The 27,280-nt window shown below is 36.7% G+C and overlaps 1 protein-coding gene across 1 annotated transcript; it reads right to left on the reverse strand.

Annotated features, from left to right (window-relative positions):
• Window positions 1–14,977: 14,977 nt before the first annotated feature.
• On the reverse strand, window positions 14,978–15,685 carry LOC126793856 (early nodulin-like protein 1). Its single transcript, XM_050520485.1, has 2 exons — window positions 15,499–15,685; window positions 14,978–15,372 (listed from the first exon to the last, which is right to left on the reverse strand). The coding sequence occupies exons 1-2, from the start codon at window positions 15,683–15,685 to the stop codon at window positions 14,978–14,980; spliced, it is 582 nt and encodes a 193-aa protein (XP_050376442.1).
• Window positions 15,686–27,280: the final 11,595 nt, after the last annotated feature.

The following is a 27,280-nucleotide window of genomic DNA, read 5'->3' on the forward strand; positions in this document are numbered from 1 at the left end:
ATCGACAGGAAGTCCGACACTAAAATATCGGGACAAGGTTAAGGCACGCACACTTTTTTTTTAGGAGCTTTGCATATATATATATATATATATATATATATATATATATATTTTAAAGGAGCTTTTCATATAGTTGTGAACTTGTGATATACAGAATGGTTATAGACACCAGCTTGGCAGCTTGAAATCTATAAAATAGAGAGAGTAGTTATTTTTGTTTCGACCATCTGGGCCAACTGGGCCTGGTTTTGTATGAAGTGGGCTTGGATCTCTTCAATGGTTTGGTGTTTGCCAACCTACATTGTACTGGTGATTTGGTTTGTGTTTCTGAAAAGTTAAAACTGAATCGGCCGGGACTGTGGAGAACTGGAGTTAGAAGCTACATATACTTTTGAAGCCTTGGAGATATATTTAAATTCCCCGGTCTCTTTTTTTACCCTTGCTCAGATTACTGTATGTTATTACTATGCATGGTTGATTTCCTGCTATTGATCAAAAACCCCTGATCGCTCTGTTCTTATCGCAATTAATCATTTTGAATTCGAACTATTTGATTTCTAATGAAGATGTTGAGCCCTGATTAAAACATTTGATTCGAAATAATGGTCGAGTTGATCGGGTCGACCCTAGCCTTTTATATGTGAGTCGTGAGGAACTGCATAGCTTGATCATATATATGACCTTCTTTCTTCGTCACATATAAGATATTGCTGAAACTCAGGCAACACGTGCATATGAGGCCATGACAGATACTACTCAAGTAGTCATACTAGCAGCTTCCTCTTGTTTGCTTTCATTATGCTCCCAGTAGTTAAGGACATAATAATTGTAGAACAGTGCCTGAACCAATCAGGCAATCACCAATATTGCACCTTGTAGAGTCCAGGTGTGCCACTCGTCCTTTCTATCTAGGTCGATCAATTCAGTAGAACAATTATATATGATGCATTAGGTGATGTCACAGATGATAAGAAATCCAGGCCGAGCTAAGGTATCTTTGCCTAGCTTGCACAGTGACCAAATACTCTTATAGAACTATTACTGCCTATCACTTTCATATGAGAATCTGGGAGTAGTTTTCTACTCACTTCCTGTGATAGAGGAAGAAAGAGGAGTAAGCGGTAAGCAAGAGGAAGAGATCGATCGATGGATAGCTTGGACTATTTGCTGGTACAATCAGGTCTGTTGGTGTTGGGAATATACCGCCATGTTTGGCTAATCATCATCACCAGTTCTGCACAATCCCGTTAAGAACTGTCGATCATTAGCGTCAATGCTCACCCTCGTCAACAGCGAGTCTTCGATCTCCATAATGACTGAAAGTCTTCTCTTCTCTCTTTTTCTAAATTACAATTTTATTTGATGATATTTTGATAACAAAGCCGTGTGTTTAAAAGTTCCATTCCAATCATATGCATACATGCTGTTTTTCTGGATTATAATTTCACTATGATCCACAGGCACTATAGCATCAAACAGCGTACTGTATGTATACGAGCTATATATTCATGTAAAAACCTGGCCAATATAAAGTTTACATAGAATGATATATATCTGTAGTATTACGAATATAGATTTTGAAGATGCATTCCAATTATTCTTAAGCTAGCTAGGTGATTGCTGGTATCCACTGGGAGAACCCTACTTGTCATATATCACATTCAAACAAAGTACATGTTCATATCCACATGGAAGTGTTCAAAAATCAAAACTATTAGAAGAGTACTACGTACAAGCTCCAAACATCACCAGCCTAAAAAACAGTACTCAAATGAGTCAAATCTGCCTGTGGAGCTAGACATGTAAGAAGGCCCGAAAGCACCGTTTATGGACTCATGACCATGTTAGCATTAATTATTCTGGTACGAATGAGAGAGTCTAGTCCTGCAGTTTCCAGGGTCACTAAACAATATGACAAAGAAGCGTGGTTGAGAATCAGAGAGAGTTATGCTAAGGGTTGCACATAAAGAACTGGATTTTCAGATCAGAACACCAAATTTCTACCTAATAGAAGGGTTTTGGAACTTTGCCGATCACGACTAGATTCCAAAATGAGACAGAAACCATTGAGTACAGTAGTAATCTACTAGTTACTGTTCTGATTAGATTTGAAGTTCCCCGGTTCCCTAATTTTTCATAGCATCATCTTCTAATATTCAACCAGTGCAAAAACAAAATTCGACAAAACTAGTGCTAAAGCTAGAGCTAGTTCGTTTTATTTTAGAATTTGAGGATAAAATGATAATTCAAATGAAGCGAAATGTAGATGCAATTGAATTGGGCATCTGTAATCGGATAATCAGTTTGATCACAGTTGTAAAATCGGAGCACCTATCATATGTATATATACGCAAACACACGTAGGAGAAGTGAATTTTTTTTCTTAATGAGTAAAAGACACGACCCCAAAATTTCAAGTATGAAACTCGAAAATCGAAGCCATGAAAACTCAAAAACAATCTCAATAAATCCAAATCGTCTCATCGTCACAGCGTATCATTACTGAGTTCATAGTACAACTCAGTCGAATGGATTATTACAAAACCAATTTAAAATCAAACATTATTTCAAATGGAAATGTATAATCTTCACAATCCTCACCACAAAATAAATGAAGAAACTTCGAAGTCTTCAGAGTGGTCCGTCAATTCTGCTAATCCACACCTGCAGAACTATCTCCTACACCATCGAATAGGTGCACCGGGATTGTAAACACAAACCCGGTAAGCTTTACAGCTCGTATGAGTAAAATAACAATATAGCTCGTGCATAAATACAAAAGAAAAATCATGAAAACATTTAATTATAAATGTACTCATGAGTCATTGGACGACTCATCTGGTTGTCCAATAATATTTGAAAATATAAGTGCTCATGAGAAATCGGGCAACCCATCTGTTTACCCAAATACATTTATAATACGGGTACTCATGAGCGCTGGTACTCATCTGTTACTCCTCATGCTAGTACGCCGCCAGACATTGGGTAACCACTTGCTACCCAATATCCAAAAATATGGGTACTCATAAGCCGGTAACTCATCTGTTACCTCTTATGCCAGTACACCAGCAGATAGACTAGAGCTCTAACTGTATCGTAACTGTCGCACGACTAAGGCTAGGTTCCGACATGCCAACACGTCTGAAGATTGGTCCGAAGACGGAAAAACACGTCCGAAGACAGAAAACGTTTTAACTGTAATAACCCTAAATTTCAAACAACATTTGAGTGGATTTAAATTCTATAAAATTGTGAAATTTAAATTAGAATGGATGTGATTGGTTACGACGTTATGAAACGAGTAACGGATACGTTATCGGAACGATTAATTCGAAAAACGTTACGTTTTCGAACGATTATATCGACTTTTATTCCGTTGCTCGGTTTCGAAAACTTTCTTCACAAAAGTTGTAGAGCTCGTTGATACGAGTTCGTGGATATGTGACGCGTTCTAATCGGACGACGTACGCAAAAGTTATTAACGTCGGAAGTTAGTTTCCGATTTGGAAACTAGTATAAATAGAGTGTTTATGGATTAGGGTTTCCATATTTAGAAACACTCTCTCTCTCTCTTCGGGCCGCCTCCCTCTCACCTTCTCTCTCTTCTCTCTCGCCCTCTCCCCGATTTTCTTCCTTCCTCAGAAATCTCACCGGCGATCTCGCCGACCGGTGGCCCGTGTCACACACCGCTCTCCTCAAAAGCCTCGCACGGCCCTCCTCGTCAAACCCCGAGGAGATCGTGCCCTTCCCCGTCGCCATTCGTCACATCGACGCACCCCGTCCTCTGCCTCGAATCGCCACCACTCGAACCGTCCTCCGACGAAGCTAGGGTGCAGAGCAGGCGCACCTCCGTCACTCCTCAACCCCTGCAACACCACGATCGAGGAAGAAGGCGCGACGGAACGATCGGTGACCCATCTCACACCGACAACGAATCGAAGCTCCACCGTTCAATCTAGGTAAGGATTGATGAGATTGATTGATTGTGTGTGGTTGTTCAATGTTTTGGGAATGATTGGGAGAATTTTAGATCGATTGGGAAGTTTTTGGAGGAGGATCGGAGGTGTAGGTGGAAAATGGAGGACCGCCGCCTTGGGCGGCGCGTGTGGGAGCGTAGAGTGGTTTATAGGCGGTGTGAGGCCGTAAGAAGCGTGGAGGAAGGAAGAGGAGAAGAAATGGAGCGGCGGTGGCAAGTTACGCGCCGTTCCTGGGCTCGGCGCGTGTGCCCCAGGCGCTGCCACAGTGAGTGGCGCGTGAGCGCCACGCGCGGCTGCCGGCGGGTGGCGCGTGTACCCCACGCGCCGCCATGTGCGGCGGCGCGTAAACAGTAGTCCGAGAAGGGTATTTTGGTAATTTACTACGTATGGTAAATGTAAATGTAATTTTTATTTACGTACGGTAAATGTAATTAAATTTTTACCTACGGTGAATGTAAATATAAATTACTTTCAGTAAATGTAAAAAGTAATTGTAAAATGGTGATTTAGTAAATTTTATTTACTGAGATTGTATTTACATTTAAACAATACGTATACGTACATAAATACATAAATACGCATATATTATTTATACGTACAGAAATACGTATATAATATTTATACGTACAGAAATACGTATATAATATTTATACGTACAGAAATACGTATTAATGGTATATTTGTACATTAACCGTGAATAGTAACAGTGAACAGTAACCCTGAACAGTAACTTCGTAAACCGAAAATTGCTGAATAGTAACCGATTATTACTGTTTCGGCATTTAAAGGTTTACGAAACGATTCTAAATTCTTCTCTTATCTTTTCAAGGTGATCGTTAAATCGAAGAAAGGAATTATCTTCGGGATTGTGGAATTACGCTCAAGTCAATAAGATGAGTAAAATCTCACATATTTACGAATCTACCCTCGCGGTGATTCAAGATTTTTGCAAGAGTATTTAATAATGAATTACAACATGTATACAATTTAGTGGATTATATATATATACAGTATAATGGTAATAAGTGCATATATATATATAGTTCATTATATTATATACTGTTATTAATTCATTAGAAAGGATCATTTTGATGACGGAAGATTGTGTATTGAGCAAGTGTTGTGAAATATGACATGTATAAGATATAGTGGACTATATATATATTGTATAAATGGTAAATAAGTACGAATATATATAGTTTGCTATATAATATACTGTTATGATTTTATTGTGAATGTATTGAGCATGTGATTTGAATTGTACAATATGATGTGAGATTATTGTACATGATTTTAACATTGAGATTGTTAAAATATTGATTTGTCTTCGGACGTGATTTGGTACAATATGATGTGAGATTATTGTACGTGTTTGGCAAGTCGGAACCTAGCCTTTGGCCGGGCGAAAGTTACGATACAGTTAGAGCTCTAGTCTGTCTGCCTTAGTACTGCATGTGAGGTAACGGGTGGTTATCTGCTCATGGGTACTCAGTTTATTTTGGATGTTGGGTAGCGGGTGGCTATCCAATGTCAGCGGTGTATTACGAGAGGGGTAACAGATGTGTACCAGCGTTCTTGGTACCCGTATTATAAATGCATTGGGTAACCAGAAGGGTTACTTAATTTTCTCATGAGCGTTTTATTTCATATCTCTTTGGGACAACCAGATGGGCTGTCCACGGACTTATGAGGGAATTTATATTTGTTGTTTTGTGATCTTTCGTATATTTTGATATGGGAATTATATTTTTGATTTTTACTCATACGAGCTATAAGCTTACCGGGTTAGTGTTTACAATCCCGGTGCACCAATTCGATGGTGTAGGGGATAATTCCGCAGGTGCTGATTAGTGGAAGTTGAGTGACGACTACAGAGGCTCGAAGTCGTTCGTATCCTACTTGTGGTGAGGTTTTAGCGTGGATTTGTGTGTGAGAATTTGTGTAATTTTATTTGTGAGATTTGTGAGTGATTTGTGAGAATTATTACATTTCCATTTTATGTGTGGATTATAAATTTGGGTTGTAATAATTGGTTGTCTGAGTTGTATTGAGAACTCAGAATTGATCCGCTGTTACACTTTAATGATTTCGATTTAATTGAGATTATTTTGTGTTTAACGACTTTAGAATTTTGAGTTTTTAAGCTCGAAATTTTGGGGTCGTTACATTAACAAAACTCAATGTTAAAACTACGTATAATAACAATCCACTCATGTTATTGTACTACAAGAAGCGACTCTTGCTCAAATAAAATAAATATAGTTGCCACAATATAATTCATTTGAAAATAAGAACGTAACAGTATATAATATAGCAGCTCATATATATGTATCGTATTTACCATTTTATACACATACACAACCCACTATATTATATACATGTCATAGTTCGATTTTTTGAAGAAAATGTAAATATGAGTCACCACCAAGGGTAGGCTCGTCATAGTGAGATTTACTCACATTCATATAGTCCATAATCACAAAAACCTTTTTCAAAATCATTTATTAAAATAGCGTTTCACTTACCCATGAACCGTAGACGATCAAGTTCGTGTAATTTATACCAAAACATATTTTTAAAATAATTTTTATAAACTAGTGATGCAACGACTATGGTGACAACTCAAACTAAATTCATAATTATAATACTACTTCGATCATGATGATCATTGTGAGATTTACTCACCTTATTTCCTGCGTGCAACTTCCACGACACTGAAAGTAGTTTCCTCACTCGTTTCGTCGGTCACCTAATAGCATGATAAAATGCTTAGAAAATGATACGTAAAATATCAGGTGACGATTTCAATACAGCTAAATACTGTTCATAAAACACGGTTCACATAACACTGTTCATGTTTAATGTTTTACTAAACACTGTTCTAATTTACTGTTTTACTAAAACACTGTTCCAATTTACTGTTTTTACTACAATACTGTTCATAGTTACTGTTTTACTAAACACTGCTCACAGTTACTGTTTACAGAGTATTGTTCATGAACACTGTTCACAGTACTATTCATGCCCTAATTTAAAAACCTAGGATTTTTTTTTTCTTTTATTCTCCTAGCACACAACGATTGGGGTTAAATCTTTTGGAGGATTTGTAGTATAGAATGAGACCTTCAAAATAGGACAAGAATCGTACCGATTGGTTGCCGGAGGAGGGAGATCCGATTAGTTGAAGTTCGGCAAAATATGCTTTTTCGGGAGACAGACTAGGGCTTAACCACTCCTAAACGGCGGCGAGATGGCGTGTGGCGCTGCCACCAATCGACAGGGGACACATCAACCTTTCAAACGTGACTGGTGCGCCGCTCTATGGTGGACGGACGACGGAGATCCGGCGGCCCAAAGTCGGCTGCTCAGAGAGAGAATTTCTGGATTTATTTTCGGGGTGAACAGTACCGACCCGAATTTATGATTTTCTCCCCCTTTTTCTCTTTAATTCCCTTATTTATACTATTTTCCAAAAATGTCCAAATACCTTTTGATTCGTAACTTCTTCATACGAACTCTGATTTATGCGTGCCACGTGTCCACGAATTCGTATCGACGAGCTCTACGACTTTCATGTAAGAAGTTTTCTAATAAACCCAATGAGTCAAAAGTCAACTCTTAGACTCGTCAAATTGAACGTTTCCGAACAATTAATATTTCGAACCTTTTCGTTTTCATCATCGGCTAATAAAATTGAACAATGACCAACTTAATAATATCCAGGAACTCATTGGAAATTAGATATGAATTTTCTGGGTATTACAAGATCTGAAAAAAAACACTTCTACAACATTGTATTCGTTAATTAATTTATATATATTTTCTTAACACTCTTTTCACATTGATCGTGATATTCGATCCAAAGACTTTTAACTTAAATAAACTTTGAAAACACAAACAATAAGAGCCATTTCGACTTCATCAACAGAGACATATCGTGTTCACATAATGACATAATGCTCTGATCACTAATCATATATGCCACAATTCGGCTCTCTCATAACACAAAATCATAAAATGAAAAGACTTTAGCCACTCTATGAACATGTAGGGAAACATGGAATTTTTCGATACTCCATTCCTTGATTTCAAAGTCGAAGCCTGTAATGAACCATGACTAAGCCCCAGTAATTAAGCTAGCATTGGTATGATATGAACCCACTAGCTACGGTACCCTGATATTCTTGTCAGGGCACATGTGATGATATATATTCTGTGCTCCAACTTTAAAGGTCTGCGATCAACTTCCTCCACTTCACTCCTTTCTCAGTGGTGGAAGAAGCAATTGGTATTGTGTTTTTTGGTCAAGTTAATATACTATACATCAATGTAAGTTATATATTTCACATCTGATGACAATGAATATTCTTTTTCTGACCCCACTTACAAAATAATATCGACCATGGGATATGAGATATATAACATATATTGATGTAGAATAGAATTTTCCCTTTTGGACTTGGTTATATCAAGAGTGGTATATGCCATGGATATTACAGCTTTATCATCGACTCTAAAGTTCCAGTACGTACTACTGGATGAGAACTATGAATTTCTCAATGTTACTTTTCAGTGTACACACTGAGATCGATCAATACTTATCAAAGCTACGCTGTTGATTATGTTACTTAAAAGACTGCTCAACTAAACGATGGATTTTATGTAATAGGGCTAGAAGTACGTAACTAGCTACTTAACCGTTAGCTAAGTCAACATTGTTCTCTATGAAGATGTTTATTCTTATAAAGTAAATCCAAACTTACTCTAATAGCCATTGCCAGTTATACAGTCCCATTAAATCGTTTATAAGCTAGAACACTCTGTCAGCGTAGCCTTGTGCATACATATCTAGGATATATGCAGTTGATCGAGTACTTGAGGTATCTAGTTGTCCTGGCTCACCCATTGCCCTGTCCAGTATCTTGGCAACCATGGTTGGGGCCGGGGTACCTGCAGTGTTTCTCACCTGCTTCATTAATCGATCAAATTTAATTAAACTACTAGCTAGCTTGATCATTTTATATTAATAGTTAGCTAATATGTATATATCTAGCTACCAATTGAAATTTTGTTTGAAGAATAAAAATACAAATAATAGCAAGAGAAATGGAGGGATGGAGGGGGAAAATTTGAAGAAGAAATGAATTGAAATTGCACATAAAAATGTTAAAATATCACAACTCCGACATCAATAGGCAATACTGTCCTATGTATTTCTCATATTGTTAATTCTTTATTTCTGTACGTACTGATATGTATTCCAGAAAATGAATGTGTTTTTGTGAAAGTGGAACACACACACACACACGTATATATACACAATTATGTTTAATTTATTTTATTTTTATGTATCTGTTGGGAGTTGGCATGGCCTAGCCATAATCATTGATAAAAGATAGCCTTCTATATATGTCAAAAGCACAATATTCAAGTTTACAAGCTAAGTGAATAATATCAACAAAACATACAAAGAACAAACATATGAAGAATAATTATGACTTCATATATATACATACATACATATATATATATATATATATATATATATATATGAATTTCTAGCAGAAGCAGATCTTTATATGAATCAGAGAAAAATAAATCTGTTCTCAACAGCTCAATTGTAGTTCAGATAAATTTTGTGAAAGAGGAGATGGCCTCCATTGGAAAATATATAGTTTGAATCTCTCATCTGTTCTCAAGAGCTGTTTCAGCCTGTTAGAAACAGCTCTAGTTTATTGCAGTAGTACATAGACTTATCTAATTTTCCAGAAATGAAATTCTCCAAAATCAATATGCAGCTTCTGCTTCTCACCAGAAGTGAACCCCGTCTTGTTCTAGAATTTAACATTTCTTGGTATTTGTATACTACGTCAGAAAGCCTTGATGTTAATTATAAGAAAATTAATAAAAACAAGATATATATAATTAATATATCTATAATTCTATACATGTGGAGGAATTGCTATAACCCCTCTAAAGGGATTTGAATCTGGCATAAACTCAGACCTGGATTAATTTGAGTGTAAGGTTTCTGACCTAGGGCAGGGTAAGGTTGCAAATACTCATTGGCCAGTCAAATGAGGTGTTTTGCGAGGATACAATCAATTGAATTGGATAATCTGAGATACTTCAAATACTCTAGCTAGTTCTACATGATCCCAAAAAAAAAATTATATATATATATTACACTTGAACAAAACAGCATCAGTGTATGTAATAACCATTTTAATCTGGAGCTGAGGATGGGACTTATTTGACCTAGTCATGTAGTCTAATACTCTAATTAACCAGACTGCAGGTTTGGATTTAGAGGTCTGTCAAACAAGACGTACCTTAACTGCAGCTCTGCTCTATCTCCCTGGATCTGTAACCCAGTTCTTCAATTTGCAGGAAAACAAACATATATAAGATCTGCAAGTGTTAAAATGATATGTACACAAGAACTAATTTGACAGTACAGGAGCTAGCTAAAGAAAGGGTGGGGAGGATCGAGGGACCAAGCAGATGGGACTAGTTAGGTGATGACAGAAGCATAGAGAGCACAAGAACTAATTAGACAGTACAGGAGCTGGCTAAAGAAAGGGTGGGGAGGATCGAGGGACCAAGCAGATGGGAGTAGCTAGGTGATGACAGAAGCATAGAGAGCACAAAGGAGTGAGATGCATATTCATTGCAAGCCATCCATCTGTGCTCTCTATCTTCTGTCAACAACATCATCACCATCACCACTACTAGATCTCTCTACCCCTCTACCCTAAAAAACTGAGTGATCTATCAATCATATCGCGTGATTGGCTAGCTAACTACACAGAGAAAAGCTAAAGCTGTAAGCTGCGAGCAAGCAATGCAAGCAGAGATTGTTGAAAGAACACTGTCCCAATGGTCCCTATTTATAGCAGGAAAAGCTAAGCTCAGCTTTGCTAGAGAAAACTGACTTTAAAGATGAAATGGTAAAAGATGAAGATATCAGATAAGTACTGTCATGGTCTGCTTTCATTAATTATTGTAAAGGGTACTATAGTACAATTCCATATCTGATCACTATCACTCATTTACAGTCTGATATATATATATATATATATATATATATATATATATATCTACTTGACTACTTGCAACTGCATCTCTTTCTCACGAGACTAAAAAAAAATTCTCATTTTCAAAGGACTGCACCCTCCTGTAACTCTTTAACAAACCCCACACGGCTCCCAAAGTTAATTAACCCTATCTGCATACCCTATCTGATGCCATTTTAGCTAATAGAGAATATATCTTTTCAGTTTTCACCCCACCACTGCGATAAGTGAGGACGATTCAGAAATATAGTCCATATATTTGGAAGGAAGGATCAACAATCAAGTTGTGCTAGTACGAACTGCAAGCTCATGCTGCTAACTTGGTAGGGTTGAGTTTAATGAATCAGAACAGATCAGGTCAATTTCTCAGTACACACTACACAGTAGCTAGAACTGTAGTACTATATATAAGATCTCTAACTATTCCCACTGCTACTACTAATTTTCAGACTTGTACTGAAATCCCTGATGCATATCCTAACAGAACGCGTGAATATATATGATATGCCCCCATGTGCCTTTGGAAATCACCATAATCCTTTCAAAATCATAAACCCAAATGGCTGCGGTCAGCAAATCCTTGTGCTTTTTTCTCTGGGTTAATACTAATTCAAAGCTGCTTCAAGGTCAAGTATGTAAGAACAGAATGGTAAATGATTGATGAGTAATCATTAAGAGGGTGTCTGAAGCTTTCAAGTGGTATTTTGTTCGTCAATTTTTGTACAAGACTTGCATAATCGTTGATTTGTTCAAAAGCAAACCTTCCTAACTTATTCAAGTATGACAGGCACTTTAATTGAAAGCTTGCTACCCACCACTTGGGATCGATCCCAGCCACAAGCTGCTGCAACATCTAGACTACAGTTGTGTAGAACATTAGTAGCTAGTCACCGTCTTGACCTCGACAGAGATAACAAAACTCACACAATTTTATGTTAAGAAAATAATTATATATACACATAAATGTATATAAGATATATATGAATGACATGAGCCAACAAATACTGAACGCACAGAGAGTACGTACACAGGACCTCTGTGGTCCATTGACTGATTAAAGGTGTATATATTCATATGTATAGAGAAATAATATATATATATATATACTTAATTCTTTTGAACCAACAGAATCGAATCTTTAACGTATCTTATCTTTATGTTATAAAAATGAAACTTAATAATATTTTTTTACGAACTACTCTACATAAATTATTTTTCTTAATTGCTTAAAATGCATATGTCTATGAGAATAATAAAGATGAGTGTGGCTCGCGGCCATTTATTTACAACTTCTAATTTTTCATCAAGTTTAAAACGGTTAACTTGAATTTAATTTATAACATCTAAAATTTGTTTTCAATCACACATAAAACAAAATTTAGCTAAGTATATGATCGATTTACTTACCCAAATGTGGAGACTATCATGATGTAGTGACGTAGTTTGTCATTCCTTCTCTTGAAGAAAATAGACTTTGCGGAATAAATCTTCAATTTTACGACATGTACTTATTGAGAGTTTGTCGCAATTGGTAAAGTATACCCAATTATCATTAACGCTCTTATTGAATTTTCTCCCATTTATTTATATAGCTGTTAAGCTATATTTCCTAGTGCACATCTGTTTATTACTCATGATCCTTGAAGGGTGCCAGATTCATGCATCTGTAGGGTTAATATTGACGATGTGTGCTGGATAATATGTTAATGTGCATAATTTATTAGAGATATATACGGTTAACTGGGACTCATGAAAGCCTAAAAGATTAACCTACCTTAATGAAGATCGAATAATCTATGTATATAAAGTAGTGAAGAATTCTTAGTCTATGAAAGTCCTATGTTACATGAGTGTTGACAACTCATAATTTCTATGCTCAATTTTATTCTTCCCTTATAGTTTGGAGGATGAAATAGAGAATTGATAGTAACATATGAGTGATATATATGGATATTCATTTAAAATTAAAAGTAAAAGGTAAATGGATATTCATGTTATTTACATGTAACTATCAACATATCCATGCAACTCATATGTTCCATCAATTCTCTATTTCCTCTCAATAAAGATGAGAGGAAATAGAGAAAACAATTTGATGAGTTGTCATACACACCATTTGTCATCTCCAAATATATGCCACGTCTGTGAATCAATACTGTGTTCTGTTTTTGTCTGTTGATCAATGAGAAAGGATCGAGCTATGTGAATCAATGAACTACTAAAATCTCCCAGCACGAAATCGGCTATTCTGGTAAATAAGAAAAACAGTGGGAGAGTACCTTTAGGTTAGGGATAAAGACGTACTACCAAGTCCATTATTGCAAGTTGCCGAGAAGCATGGAGACGAGGGTTTGTATTCAAATTTCAAAGCATCCCTCATCACTGGTTCCTTATCCCTTCTTCCTCAATCTCGATCGGTCCTATCACAACAGCAGCTAGCACACTTTAATCAAAGTGTAAGGAGACCCCAAATGGGGCGGTGGGATACTCTCCTCTGCTGACCACCCAGCAAAGCTACCCTCCACCAAAACACGTGTCGAGACCCTACTATATACTTCCCTTATAGGTCAATTCTGTGGCCCAATGAGAGTGGAGCTCGGTTTCTGATGATGGTAACACACTAACCCTAGAAGACTCGAAAATATCAGTAATCTCTTGATTAACAACTGGGCGGGCACCATTGGAGAACCCGCCCCACCCAGAAAGGTAATTGGACCCCATTGCTGCCGTTTTTGGCGAATGAAGTGTTCCCTGGAATTTTTGAGCTTTCCCCTTTTGGGTTGGATGGATAGGTTTCAGACTGATGGAGGTGACTGGAGAGGAGAAAGTTGATTGGCCAAATGGGGTGTCTGTTCTGTTCTGTGTTCTCTGATCTGATCTGGTTCTCTGTGCTGTGCTGTGCTGCCTCCTCTCCCAGCGCTTCAGAATCATATAAAATTATGCTTCTATTATCAGTATCTTTATCTCCTGCTAGCTTTCCTCTCTTTTTGACTGGTCTTGGATTTTCACGATGGTGTTGAATCTTTTGAGAGGAGAATATGTATATATGCAGCATCACATATTGGTAGCGTTTAGATTAAGCGCGCGTGTAATTGGCTAAGCACATAACAAAGATGCAAAAAGATAATATTAAGTTTTTATAACAACGATGGGATGTTCATGTTAAAGCATTTCTTTAAAAATATTACACTTCATATATACCTTCCTGTTGAGAGAGAGCGAGGCTTTTTAATTTCTCTCTGTTGTGAGAATGTGAGAAGTAAAGGTTTCTGGTAAATGGAAATGAAATTAAATGGTAATGACTTCAGTTTTGGTGCTTAATCCATTCTGCAGAATCCAAAAATACTGTGGAACATGTTATGTGTACGTATGTGTGCTTTATACGTACTTCTTCTAATCTTATACGTAGATTATAAGGTAATCTTTAGGTATTAGTATAACAAATTCGATCTCCAGCTTTCTCTAGGTTATGCATCAGTGCATATCCAATTTGGCGCAATTAATTAGTTTGAAGTACACTATTGTGGCTGTTCGACGTATAATTACCAAAGAGATATAAAAGCCCTAACTACCAAAACTGATGGACCAGTTCTGCGTACAACGGCCCAATTCATGATATATAGCAGTCCCAAATGTTATTCTGGGGCTTTTTTTAAGCTCGGCTTAAAAATTGTTGTGAACTTGTGCCAAGAATTCAAACTTCAGTTCCAACTGTAGAGATAGTGTTTTCGTTGTAGGAATCTGGAAATTGTCCCATGAAAGCGATGAACTATCCGAATACTAGAATCAAGGTTATGTGATTAATTAAAGAAAACGGAGATTGTTATACGAAGCTAGAAAATTATTGATAATTCTTTATTTCTTTTCTAATCTGGTTCACATGAATATTAGCTAGGGGTAAGTAAAGATTACACATGGCTTTAACTAAGCTAGAACAAAAAGACAAAGAAATGACAATAAAGCAGTTGTAAAAGTGATGGCAGCTGCACCATGCATTGTAACTGCATTGTTCTTCTTCTCATGATTCGCATGATCATGAGCCGGCGCCGGTGCTTCAGTTGCATTCAGCGTTGCCGATTGAGCAGGCGGTGGGCTTTCTGTTTCAGCTGCTGGTGATCCCAAGACCTTGACAATCATCTTCTGCCCCTTCTCGCAGTGGCTGGCAGTCCCACTAATGAAGTAGAACAAACCAGGCCGATCCAATTTGAAGACTGAATCACCGCCTTTAAACATGAAAATCGGTTTATCAGAATGACATTTTTCGTACTCGGGTTCCGTCACCACCATAACTGAGTCCCCGTCTTTCTTGTAATTGAAATCTAATGAAGAAAACAACAAAGCAAAGTGTTAATTAAATGCAATAGTATATTATATATATGAACGTAGACATTCATATTGAAGAAAATATTCTACTAGCTAGCTAGGGTTGCGACTTGAGTACTCACTGAGGGTGTCATTAACTTTGAACCTGTTCGTAGAGGCCCATTCGTTGTATATATCTTGGTCATTCTTTGATTTAGGGACCTCCCATCCCTTGCTTTTGCCACCAACTTGAAATTCAGTACCATTTACAAGCGCGACCTGGATAGCAGAGAGAGAAAACAACAAGATAAATACTTTGGAGGATTCCATGATCGAAGTACGTTTGTATCGCGCCCGTGTCACAAACCTACTCTAGCTCTTAATGTATTTGTTTCTTGGTTAATCGATCTCTAGCTAGCAGTAGCAGGTTATGAAGAGTAGTAGTACGAATGCGGACGTTTGAGGTATGAAATTGTACGAATTTAAATAGATTGATGAAGTTGAAGTTTGTTACTGAAGGAGATGAGTGATCGGGTGAATGAGGATTCGTAGGAGTGAAATGTGGAGGCCGTGTGACGCTAGCTTGTTGAAGCTAAGTAAACCGATGAGCATTCGATCAACAATTGCTATCCTTTATCTTTGACTTGACTTCGTTAGTTTACAATAATTGTTTTAAAATGGCCACTAGCTGAGACTGTTGTGTGAAATTAACTGAGGAGATACGATCGATAAACTTTGTTTTAAATTTTCAGGTTCAATGAGGATTGCTAGGAGTGGAGGATTAGGTCACTTAGGTCATCTCCAACTCATCCAAATTAAGAGCGAAAATGCTCTTATTTAGCATTTTTCCATCTCCACCCCTTTAAATTAAGGGCTAAAAAACATTGTAAAAGGCTACAAAATTTAGTCTTTTGAGTGAGTTTTAATTTCATTTATTTATTCAATATGTCCCCCACATTTAATTTTTATTATCAACTACATCTAATTTTCATTATAATTTTGTATTAATACATGTAAGAGGGTGTTTTGATGTTGTGCGACTAGGCCCAAAATTGATCAAGAAAATGATTCAAGAACAATTTTGTTGTTATTGACTTGATGGTAACAACAACAAATTTGTATCAATTTCACAAGAATGAGACTTACAGAGGATATGGTGAGGGAGCTAGATGCCTGAGAGTTTAATAGAGAGAGGATTGCATGATTCCAAGGTAAATTGGGTGAAACCTGGGTTTGAAGAGATGAAGCATGATCTCAATCCTAAGGTTTCTAGGTTGTTATGTTTTGTTTACCAGCGGAAATCTGCTCGGCTTTTATAGCCGAGGTAGGGGAAGAAAATTGTTGGTAAAGACTTTTCATTTGAGGTAGATGGTTGCTATATTTTTGAGATTGATTTCCTCCATGCAACAAAATTGGTGAAAGGGCTATAGGTCTTGGTCTAAATTGATAGGTTGTAGAACGACGATGCACAGTCTAGGACGGTGGCTTTTCCCTAGATTCTTGCTGCTGTGATTCTAGGATGATTTGGATTCCTTAAAATTTGGTATTTAAGGGAGCTTTTGAGCACTAAAGTCTATCAGGGGTTGGGAATTAAAAAGAGATTATGAGAGATGTGGACGAAATTCTTTTCCATGAATTCAAGGATGCTTAGCAGAATTGATCAAACACCAATCCAAGCAGCAATCTGACTAGAATGTGATATCTATTTTAGGAGGAAGATGACTCTATGGATATTTGGGCTGAGGCGCACCTAATGGATTTTGGGCCTGTGAATTGGTTTAGTGGACTTGGGCTCAGTTTAGCTTGCTCCTTATTTCTCTACTAACCAATGTAGAGACTTAGATTTCATAAAACATGAATTTTGGCTCCCAAGTCAAAAATTATTCACGAATCTTTTTTAAATGATGGGCCTCATAGGCATCGTTACCTTCCGCACCACAACCCTTTTTGTAAGCCTCAAAACGTAACTTGGGTCTACGCATATTGTGTATCGTGCTTAAGCTACGCTTGGCTTGATATTCAGCTTGGCATGAGTGCGTGACTTTAGGACTATTGACCCAAATATTTGCATGGCGAGCCTTGGTTTTAGGCTTATGGAAAAACAAGTATCAACAATATAATTAATTTAAAATTTGATGATAAATACAATTAACTTTAATTTTAATGATAAATACAATTATGTTTAATTTTAATTGGTTAATATAAATTTTGAGGATTGAACTTAAGCATTGTAACGACCCTAAAATTTCGAGCCTAAAAACTCAAAATCTCAAAGTCGTTAGAACACCAATAACAATCTCAATGAAAATGAAATTATTTAAGTGCACAGCGGATCATCACTGAGTTTTCAATACACCTCAGAAAACCAATTATTACAACCCAAATTTATAATTTACATTGCGTAAGTTGGAAATGTAATAATCCTCACAATTTCTCACAAAATAGTCACACAAGCTGGAGATAACTAACTTCAAGCCCTCTGAGCGGTCCGTCAATTCCCGCTAATCCACACCTGCGGAGTTATCCACTACACCATCGAATTGGTGCACCGGGATTGTAAACACAAACCCGGTAAGCTTTACAGCTCGTATGAGTAAAATGAAAATATATAACTCGCATAACAAAATATATGAAAATCCACAATCAAAACAAATATAAATGCACTCATGAGTCAGTGGACGGCCCATCTGGTTGTCCCAAAGAAAACGAAACGCTCATGAGAAATTAAGTAACCCTTCTGGTTACCCAAATGCATTTATAATACGGGTACCAAGAACGCTGGTACACATCTGTTACCCTTCTCGTAATACACCGCCGATATTGGATAGCCACCCGCTACCCAACATCCAAAACAATCTGAGTACCCATGAGCAGATAACCACCCGTTACCTCACATGCAGTACTAAACTGATATTGGGTAACCACCCGCTACCCAACATCCAAAACAATCTGAGTACTCATGAACAGATAACCACCCGTTATCTCACATGCCGTACTAAGCTGATATTGGGTAACCACCCGCTACCCAACATCCAAACAAACTGAGTACTCATGAGCAGATAACCACCCGTTACCTCACATGTAGTACTATGGCAGACAGACTAGAGCTCTAACTGTATCGTAACTTTCGCCCGGCCAAAGGCTAGGTTCCGACTTGCCTCACAGGTACAATAATCTCACATCATATTGTACCACACATCACGTCCGAAGACAAATCACAATATTTCACATTCTTCGTGATAAAATCATGTACAATAATCACACATCATATTGTACGTTTTAAAACTTTCACGATATATCCACAATAAAAATCATAACAGTATATTATATAGCAAACTATATATATCCGTATTTATTTACCATTTATACAATATATACATAGTCCACTATATCCTATACATGTCATATTTCATAAACACCTGAAAATTAAGTACGATAATCTCACATCATATCGTACTATTTAAATCACACACATGCACAATTTTTCTGTCACCTAAATGACTATTTTTAATGGATTAATAACAGTATGTAATTTAATGAACTATATATATATATGTACTTATTACCATTATACTGTATATATGTAGTCCACCAAATTATATACATGTTGTAATTCATTAAATAAACACGCTTGCAAAAATGTTGAATCACCTCGAGGGTAGATTCGTAATTCAGTGAGATTTTACTCACCTTATTGACTTGAGCGTAATTCCACAATTCGCGATGCTAATTCCTTTCCTCGATTAATGATCACCTTAAAAGAATAAGAAAAGAATTTAGAATCGTTTCGTAAACTTTTAAATGCCGTAACAGTATTAATTGGTTACTGTTCAGCAATTTTCGGTTTTACGAAATTACTGTTCACGGTTCACTATTCACGGTTACTGTGCAATACTCAATTAATACGTATTTCTGTACGTATAAATATTATATACGTATTTCTGTACGTATAAATATTAAATACGTATTTCTGTACGTATAAATATTATATACGTATTTCTGTACGTATAAATAATAATACGTATTTCTGTACGTATAAATGTTAATACGTATTTCCTTACGTATAAATAATAATACGTATTTCTGTACGTATAAATATTAATACGTATTTCTGTACGTATAAATATTAATACGTATTTCTGTACGTATACGTACGATTTAAATGTAAATACAACTCAGTAAATAAAATTTACTAAATTACCCTTTTACAAATTACTTTTTACATTTACCGAAAGTAATTTATAATTACATTTACCGAAGGTAAAATTTAATTACATTTACCGCAGTAAATAAAAATTACATTTACTTTTACCGTACACAGTAAATTACCAAAATACCCTTCTGTCAAAACTGTCCCACCGCCGCACATGGCGGCGCGTGTGGCACACGCGCCACCTCCGGCGGGCCGCGCGTGGGGCCCACGCGCCGAGGCTAACCACGGCGCGTATCACGCCACCGCCTCCTCCAAAACTACCCTCTTCCTTCCCTCTATCCTCCTACGGTCCTAGGCAGCCCCTCCGCCACCTCAGACCTCCCCACGCGCCGCCTCTAGGCGGCGGTATCTCCTCTCCTCTTCTTCCTCCAATCCCCCACCAAAATACCACAAATCGATCCACAACTACAACAACAACATCACAATGACCAATCCTAGCTAAACCTCACCTTGATTCGAACCTTTGGATTGTCAAATCGACGTTGATGAGCTTGAGGTGCCGGCGGCCTTGCAGTTGAGAAGCGGCGGTGCCTGTCGCGGTTTCCAATAGCCGATCGTGTCACCGGAGGCACTAGGGGTGAGGAGAGATGATGGTGATGCAGCTCAAGTCTTGGTCTCACCGGTGGAGCGTTTTGGGCGACGGTGAATCGCGAGGTTTCGGTGAGAGGGAGAGGATGAAGGTGACAGTGAGAGGGAGATGGAAGAGTGATCAGTGAGAGGGAGATGGAAGAGCGATCGGTGAAGGCGAGAGAGATCCGAGTGAGGGAGAGAGAGAGAAACCCGAGAGAGCGAGAGAGATGAGAGAGCGGCGGGTTGAGGGTGAAAGGGTTTCCAATTATGGGAACCCTAACTAAAACAATTTCCTTTTATACCCCCTCCCAAAATCGGAAACTAACTTCCGTCGTTAATAACTTTTACGTACGTCGTCCGATTAGAACGCGTCACATACTCTCGAACTCGTATCGACGAGCTCTACAACTTTCGTGAAGGAAGTTTTCATAACCGAGCGACGAAATAAAAGTCGATATAAACGTTACGGAAATGTAACGTTTTTCAATTTAAACTTTCCGAGAACGTTTCCGTTTCCGTTTCTCGTTTACTAACGTCGCAACCAAATACGTTCATTCTAATAAAATTCGAAATTTTATAGAATTCCAAATCAAACTAACATTGTTTAAAATTTAGGGTTATTACAAGCATGGATTAAAAGAATTATATATCAACTGCTCTTGATATATTTATGAAGCAAACAACTAGTTTTTTTCTAGTTGAAGCAAACGGCTACTTTTGAGGTAGATAAATTGCAATGTCATTACTTCATTTCTTTTTTATTTTGTTAAATATATAATATCATGTCAAATATGGTTGAACGAGAGAAGTGAGATGTAATAATAATTTCAATTAAAATATACTAGACTTTCTACCTGCACCTAAGCGTATGCAAAAGTCTCAATTTCTTCTCTACTCTCCCACAATCTTGGGTGGTTTTACTTTCAGTTTTGTGTCTAAATTATGATAATATTTTTTATACATTAGGTTTAATTTTGTGAAAGTTAATAAACTATGAGTTTTTTTGGTATTTCAAAATTTAACTATTGGAATCTCTTTCTTGGTTTATTAGTAGACGATTATAAAATGTCAGAACCTAGATAGCATGGACACGTGACCTTGCCCACATATCGCGTGCCCGACACGAATATATACATGTATATGCTCGGACACGCACAAATACGCCCGAACACGCTTATCTCATATGGGGACACGTCATGGACACACGTATCATGTACGTGATACACAATGGACACACAAATACTCAATTTAATAGAGAAAATCCAAAATTTTGAGCAATGTGAATTGAACCATGGATGTCTCATCCACCTTGCAACTCCTTAACCACTCTTGCAGAATGACTTTTGTTAACATTTATGCACATTTTTAATATATATATATATATATAGCAATTTAAATATTTTCAAACTCTATACATTAATTTTTTAATAGGTATATATATTAAAATTAATATTTGATTGACGTGTCCACCACGTGTCCGTATAAAAAAAATTAATTGCTCGTGTTCGCGTATCGTATTGTGTCTAATACGGACGCTCGTGTCAATGTCTGTACTACATAGGTTCGAACTAATTTCTTAATTATGAAAAATTGAAAATAACTTATTTACTTGAAATAAGAATCTAATACGAAATTATAATATTTAAACATATAATAACAACCTCAAATCTTAAAATATAATTTATGGCTAAAAATTTAGCTGTATGAGTTGGAGACGGTTGATGTCACATCGATGAATAATTCAATTTTTCAGGGCTAAAATTTTAGCTCTATGACTATTTTAGTATTTCTGATACACTTAGGTGGTTTGTTTGTTTGTTTGTTCGGGGGCGGGCTTGTCAACAATAGCTCTCTGTCTTTGACTTCGCATGTTTTCAAATGCATAATTCGATTGAGATTGTTGGGTAAAATGAGCTGAAGGGGTATGGTATGCAATTTTACGTACTTTCCAGATCAATGAAAAGTAATATAGGAGATCTGAACTATAATGATAATGATTTGGTCCAAGTAAATGTGATCAACATAAAAATTCAGGTGACATTTGGTATCTTTCGAAAACATACTTTTTTCTACGTACTGATCATAAGTTGTACATGCATGGTTATTTACGAATAAATGTTCGTATATCATATAACGAACTGATGCTTCTTGTGCCCTGAGAAAGCTACTACTAATAAGTATTTCATGTGTATATATAAATATGCTCTTATACATGTAGATATATTACGCTGGTTTGGTTAAAAATGTTCAAGAACTTAGTCATTGTCTAGAAACTAACTGTGATAATTGAGAGAACTAAAACACTCATCTTTACTTGCTGCAATGCAGACCCTACGTATAACTACCAATGTATTCTCAACCATCAAACTATTTTGGTCGGAAATACTGTTACCATCCACTGAAATTATCCGTCGACAGAAAAAAGTAGTTGAGAAATTACATTCTTTTCGTATTTAGAAATTGGATGTACTTCTTTGGCGTCAGTAATTTTTTATTTTGTTTATGGATAGTGATTGATGATATTTGTAGAACGAGAATCTGAAAACAAATGAGAATGCAGACATGTGTACATATAAAATGTAATTTATTAAATATCAAGCGCGGGGTTACAATCTTTGCAAACTCCTCTTAATCTATCTTCGTATATGACTTGGCTCAAGGGTGACGTGCACTTGATCTTGAGAATTTGAGTTTGATTTGGATTTGGATTTGGTGAAGAACGAGCGATTTAGCCGCTTGATGATTCTTCGTGGACTTGAGTTTGGATTTGAATTTGATGAAGAACGAGCGATTTGACCGCTTGATGATTCTTCGTGGACTTGAGTTTGGATTTGGATTTGATGAAAAACGAGCGATTTGGTAGCTTGATAATTCTTCGTGGATTTGGGAGACTTCGGGATTTCTCGAGAGTGATATTACTCTCTTCTTCTCCAATGTAAAAAAATCCCCCTTCTCTTTATGTTGGAAGGAGTATTTATAGTGTCAAGGCTTTTTATTCTATAGAATATTTTAATAACACTAAAATAATAATATTTCTTTAGTTGTATAATTAAATCAATATGTATTTTCTGATTAATTTAAATAATCAAGATTCAAATAATTGATTTTGTAACGACCCTAAAATTTCAAGCTTAAAACTCAAAATTTCAAAGTCGTTAAACACCAAACAATTTCAACGAATCGAAATCATTTAAAATGCCACAGCGGATCATCTCTGAGTTCAAAATACAACTCAGTTAAACCGATTATTACAACCCAAATTATAATTCAATATTATAACAAATGGAATTGCGTAATCCTCACGACAAACTCACAAGATAGTCACACAAAATCCTCCCACAAGCTGGAGATGAATAACTTCAAGTCCTCTGAGCGGTCCGTCAATTCCCGCTAATCCACACCTGCGGAGTTATCCACTACACCATCGAATTGGTGCACCGGGATTGTAAACACAAACCCGGTAAGCTTTACAGCTCGTATGAGTAGAATGAAAATATAACTCGCATATTAATATATATACGAAAATCCACAAATCAAACAAATATAAATGCACTCATGAGTCAATGGACGGCCCATCTGGTTGTCCCAAAGAAATATGAAATAAAACGCTCATGAGAAATTAAGTAACTCTTCTGGTTACCCAAATGCATTTATATTACGGGTACCAAGAACGCTGGTACACATCTGTTACCCCTCTCGTAATACACCGCCGACGTTGGATAGCCACCCGCTACCCAATATCCAAAACAATCTGAGTACCCATGAGCAGATAACTACCCGTTACCTCACATGCAGTACTAAGGCAGACAGACTAGAGCTCTAACTGTATCGTAACTTTCGCCCGGCCAAAGGCTAGGTTCCGACTTGCCAAACACGTACAATAATCTCACATCATATTGTACCAATCACGTCCGAAGACAAATCAACATTTTAACAATCTCAATGTTAAAAATCACGTACAATAATCTCACATCATATTGTACCAAAAATCATGTCCGAAGACAAATCAACATTTTAACAATCTCAATGTTAAAATCACGTACAATAATCTCACATCATATTGTACCAAAAATCATGTCCGAAGACAAATCAACATTTTAACAAACTCAATGTTAAAATCACGTACAATAATCTCACATCATATTGTACAAATCAAAATCACATGCTCGATATTTAAATCTCGTCATCGAAATGACATAAATCACGATAAAATCATAACAGTATATTATATAGCAAACTATATATATATATATGTACATATTTACCATTTATACAATATATATATAATCCATTATATCGTATACATGTCATATTTCATAAACACGTCCGAAGACAAAACTCGTCCGAAGACAAAACATTTTAACAAACTCATGTTAAAACCACGTACAATAATCACACCTCATATTGTACAAAAATCACATCACATGCTCAACATTTAATTCTCGTCATTCGAAATGACCAATTCCAATGAATTCATAACAGTATATAATATAGCAAACTATATATATATGTACTTATTACCATTTATACGATATATACGTAATCCACTATATTGTATACGTGTCGTAATTCAATATTAAAAACTCTTGCAAAAATCTTTAATCACCGCAAGGGTAGATTCGTAAATAAGTGAGATTTTACTCACCTTCTTTCCTGCGTGCAACTTCCACGACCCTGAAAGTAACTTCCTCACTCGTTTCGTCAGTCACCTAATAGCACGATAAATGCTTAGAAAATGATACTTAAAATATCAGGTGACGAGTTCAGCACAGCTAAATGTTGTTCATAAAACATTGTTCACGGAACACTGTTCATGTTTACTAATCAACGTTTTTACTAAACCCTGTTCACAGTTACTGTTTTACCAAAACACTGTTCATAGTACTGTTTTTACCACGCACTGTTCACATTTACTGTTACAGATCACTATTCACAGTCACTGTTACAGATCACTATTCACAGTTACTGTTACAGATCACTATTCATGCGAAGTTACTATTCACATTACTATTCATTCGGCGTTACTGTTCACCAACCGCCACCAATCATCATCAAATTTCACCACCACAACCTAAACAACATTTCCAACAACTTCCTAGTTGACACCAAGGTCTAAATCCGAGTCTAAACAGTCCAAACAACGAAGAACATGAAATCGGCACTATTCACAAACCCTAGAAATTGAAATTTTGATTCGGGTACTTACACTTCGATTTGGCTCGATTCCTTTTGTGGGAATGTTGCTGGGACTGAGACAAGCAAACTCCCCCAAGAATCTCGAGCCATGGTGGCCGGAGGAGGCGGCGCCGCCACAGCAGTAACTTCCGGCGGTTGCTACACCGTGTGTGGTTGTCGCCGGAGTGCAAGGCGTAGCCCAAAAGATGGAGCTCGTCGAGCCCGTCAGTTTGATAGGTGGCACGACACGAGGCGACGTCGGATGGTGGAGAAATCGGCCGGATAAGGTTTTTGGGTCGGGTGAACAGTACCCGAGCTGATTTTTAGAAAAATCTGATTTTCTGATTTTTAATCTCCTCTCCTTCATTTTATACTATTTCTAAAATCGGAAACGAACTTCCGACGTTAATAACTTTCCCGTCCGATGTCCGATTCGAACGCATGACGTGTCCACGAATTCGTATCGATGAGCTACGACTTTCGTGAAGGAAGTTTTCGCAACCGAGCGACGGAATAAAAGTCGATCTATACGTTGCGGTAACGTTACGTTTTCTAATCAAACGATCCGGGAACGTTTCCGTTTTTGTTTCGAAATGTCGCAAACCTCCAATTGTCGTCTTGAATTAATTTCACAAGTTTAACACTTTGAAAATACTCGACATTTAGTTTCTAAAAATTCGGGTTATTACAGATTTAATTATAACCGTAAAAAAATTTATTAATTGAATCAAATGTCTGATTACCATTTCGATTGTCAATGACATTTAATTTTCAATTAAAGTCGGAATCACGTAGCTTCGATTACGATCATCCGTTTATGTGCTGACGCGAATTTTATTCGGATTCGTACTGACTTTGTTAACTTTTAGGCCACGTGTGCAATTTTGTCGGGTTCTTGGTCGATTTAATCATTTAATGAAAATAATTTACTTCATTATATTTCTTGTGTCTGCAATATTATTAGTGCTAGAACTAAGAAAATAGGCCAAATCAAGTGTAATAACTGTGGGTTATATCGAACAGGCTAATCCTCATCATTCTTCAATCAAGGATCCATATTTAATGGATTGTTCGATTCATGCTCCGATCCAATTTAAGACATGTGATGCCAAATCGATCAAGAGAACACCAACTTATCATGATGATTAGCATGCGAGATTGTGGTGTCTTCACAGACTTACAGTGTTAAAAAAAAGAAGAAGAAGAATAAAAAGAGACTCTGTAACGTAATTACCATTGCTGTTAAAAAAAACTAATTACCATATATTGACCTGTAAGTAATATATTGATACCGGCCACAACAGGTCGAGTAAATTGCTTAAAAAAATCAGCCAGAAATATATAGGAAATGCAGAAAAGTAGGATACAGATAATTATTAAAAGGAAATAACAGGAAATGATCGATCTCTAGTTGATCTGAACAACCAGATGAACTAAATCAACAGTCTCAACAGGAGTACTTTGAAGGTATCGATTAATTTATTGTACGTATTAGTTCAAGACATAGCATTCAAACCAAAAATGAAGAATACCATGTCAGCTACGGTATATATAGATCTTATATATTAAGAACGTACTATACGGCCGTGCTCATCAACATGTGGCTCGGATCAATATCTCCAACCTCCTCGAATTAAAAATAAGATGTATACGGAGGAGGTGGCTGGGGATAGTAATGGGTCACTGGATTATGATGACCGTAAGATGGATAGTTACTCGGAGGAGTAGGAGCATGTGATCCCATATAGTTTTTTTTTTGGTCAATAATCCCATATAGTTACAGTTATAGTCATTATAAGGATAATATGGTAGCAGTAATCTTTGTTGGTCATTATAATACCCATTGCCATAACAAGGAGAAATATATTCCTCTCCAGTCCTCACCCAGTAAACTGCAGCATCTTTTCTCCCAGCCTTTACAATCCTCTTCAGTAATTTTTTTTGCGTTTACTTTCCCGGAAATATAT

The sequence above is a fragment of the Argentina anserina genome, chromosome 5 (assembly GCF_933775445.1).
Source record: "Argentina anserina chromosome 5, drPotAnse1.1, whole genome shotgun sequence".
In the NCBI taxonomy this organism is placed as follows: domain Eukaryota; kingdom Viridiplantae; phylum Streptophyta; class Magnoliopsida; order Rosales; family Rosaceae; genus Argentina; species Argentina anserina.

Bases quoted from the DNA above. Each gene is read 5' to 3' on its own strand.
- LOC126793856 (XM_050520485.1), bottom strand. From the start codon at position 15,685: ATGGAATCCTCCAAAGTATTTATCTTGTTGTTTTCTCTCTCTGCTATC. The intron at 15,373-15,498 runs GTGAGTACTCAA...TTTCTTCATTAG, and splicing joins CAAAGTTAATGACACCCTCA to ATTTCAATTACAAGAAAGAC.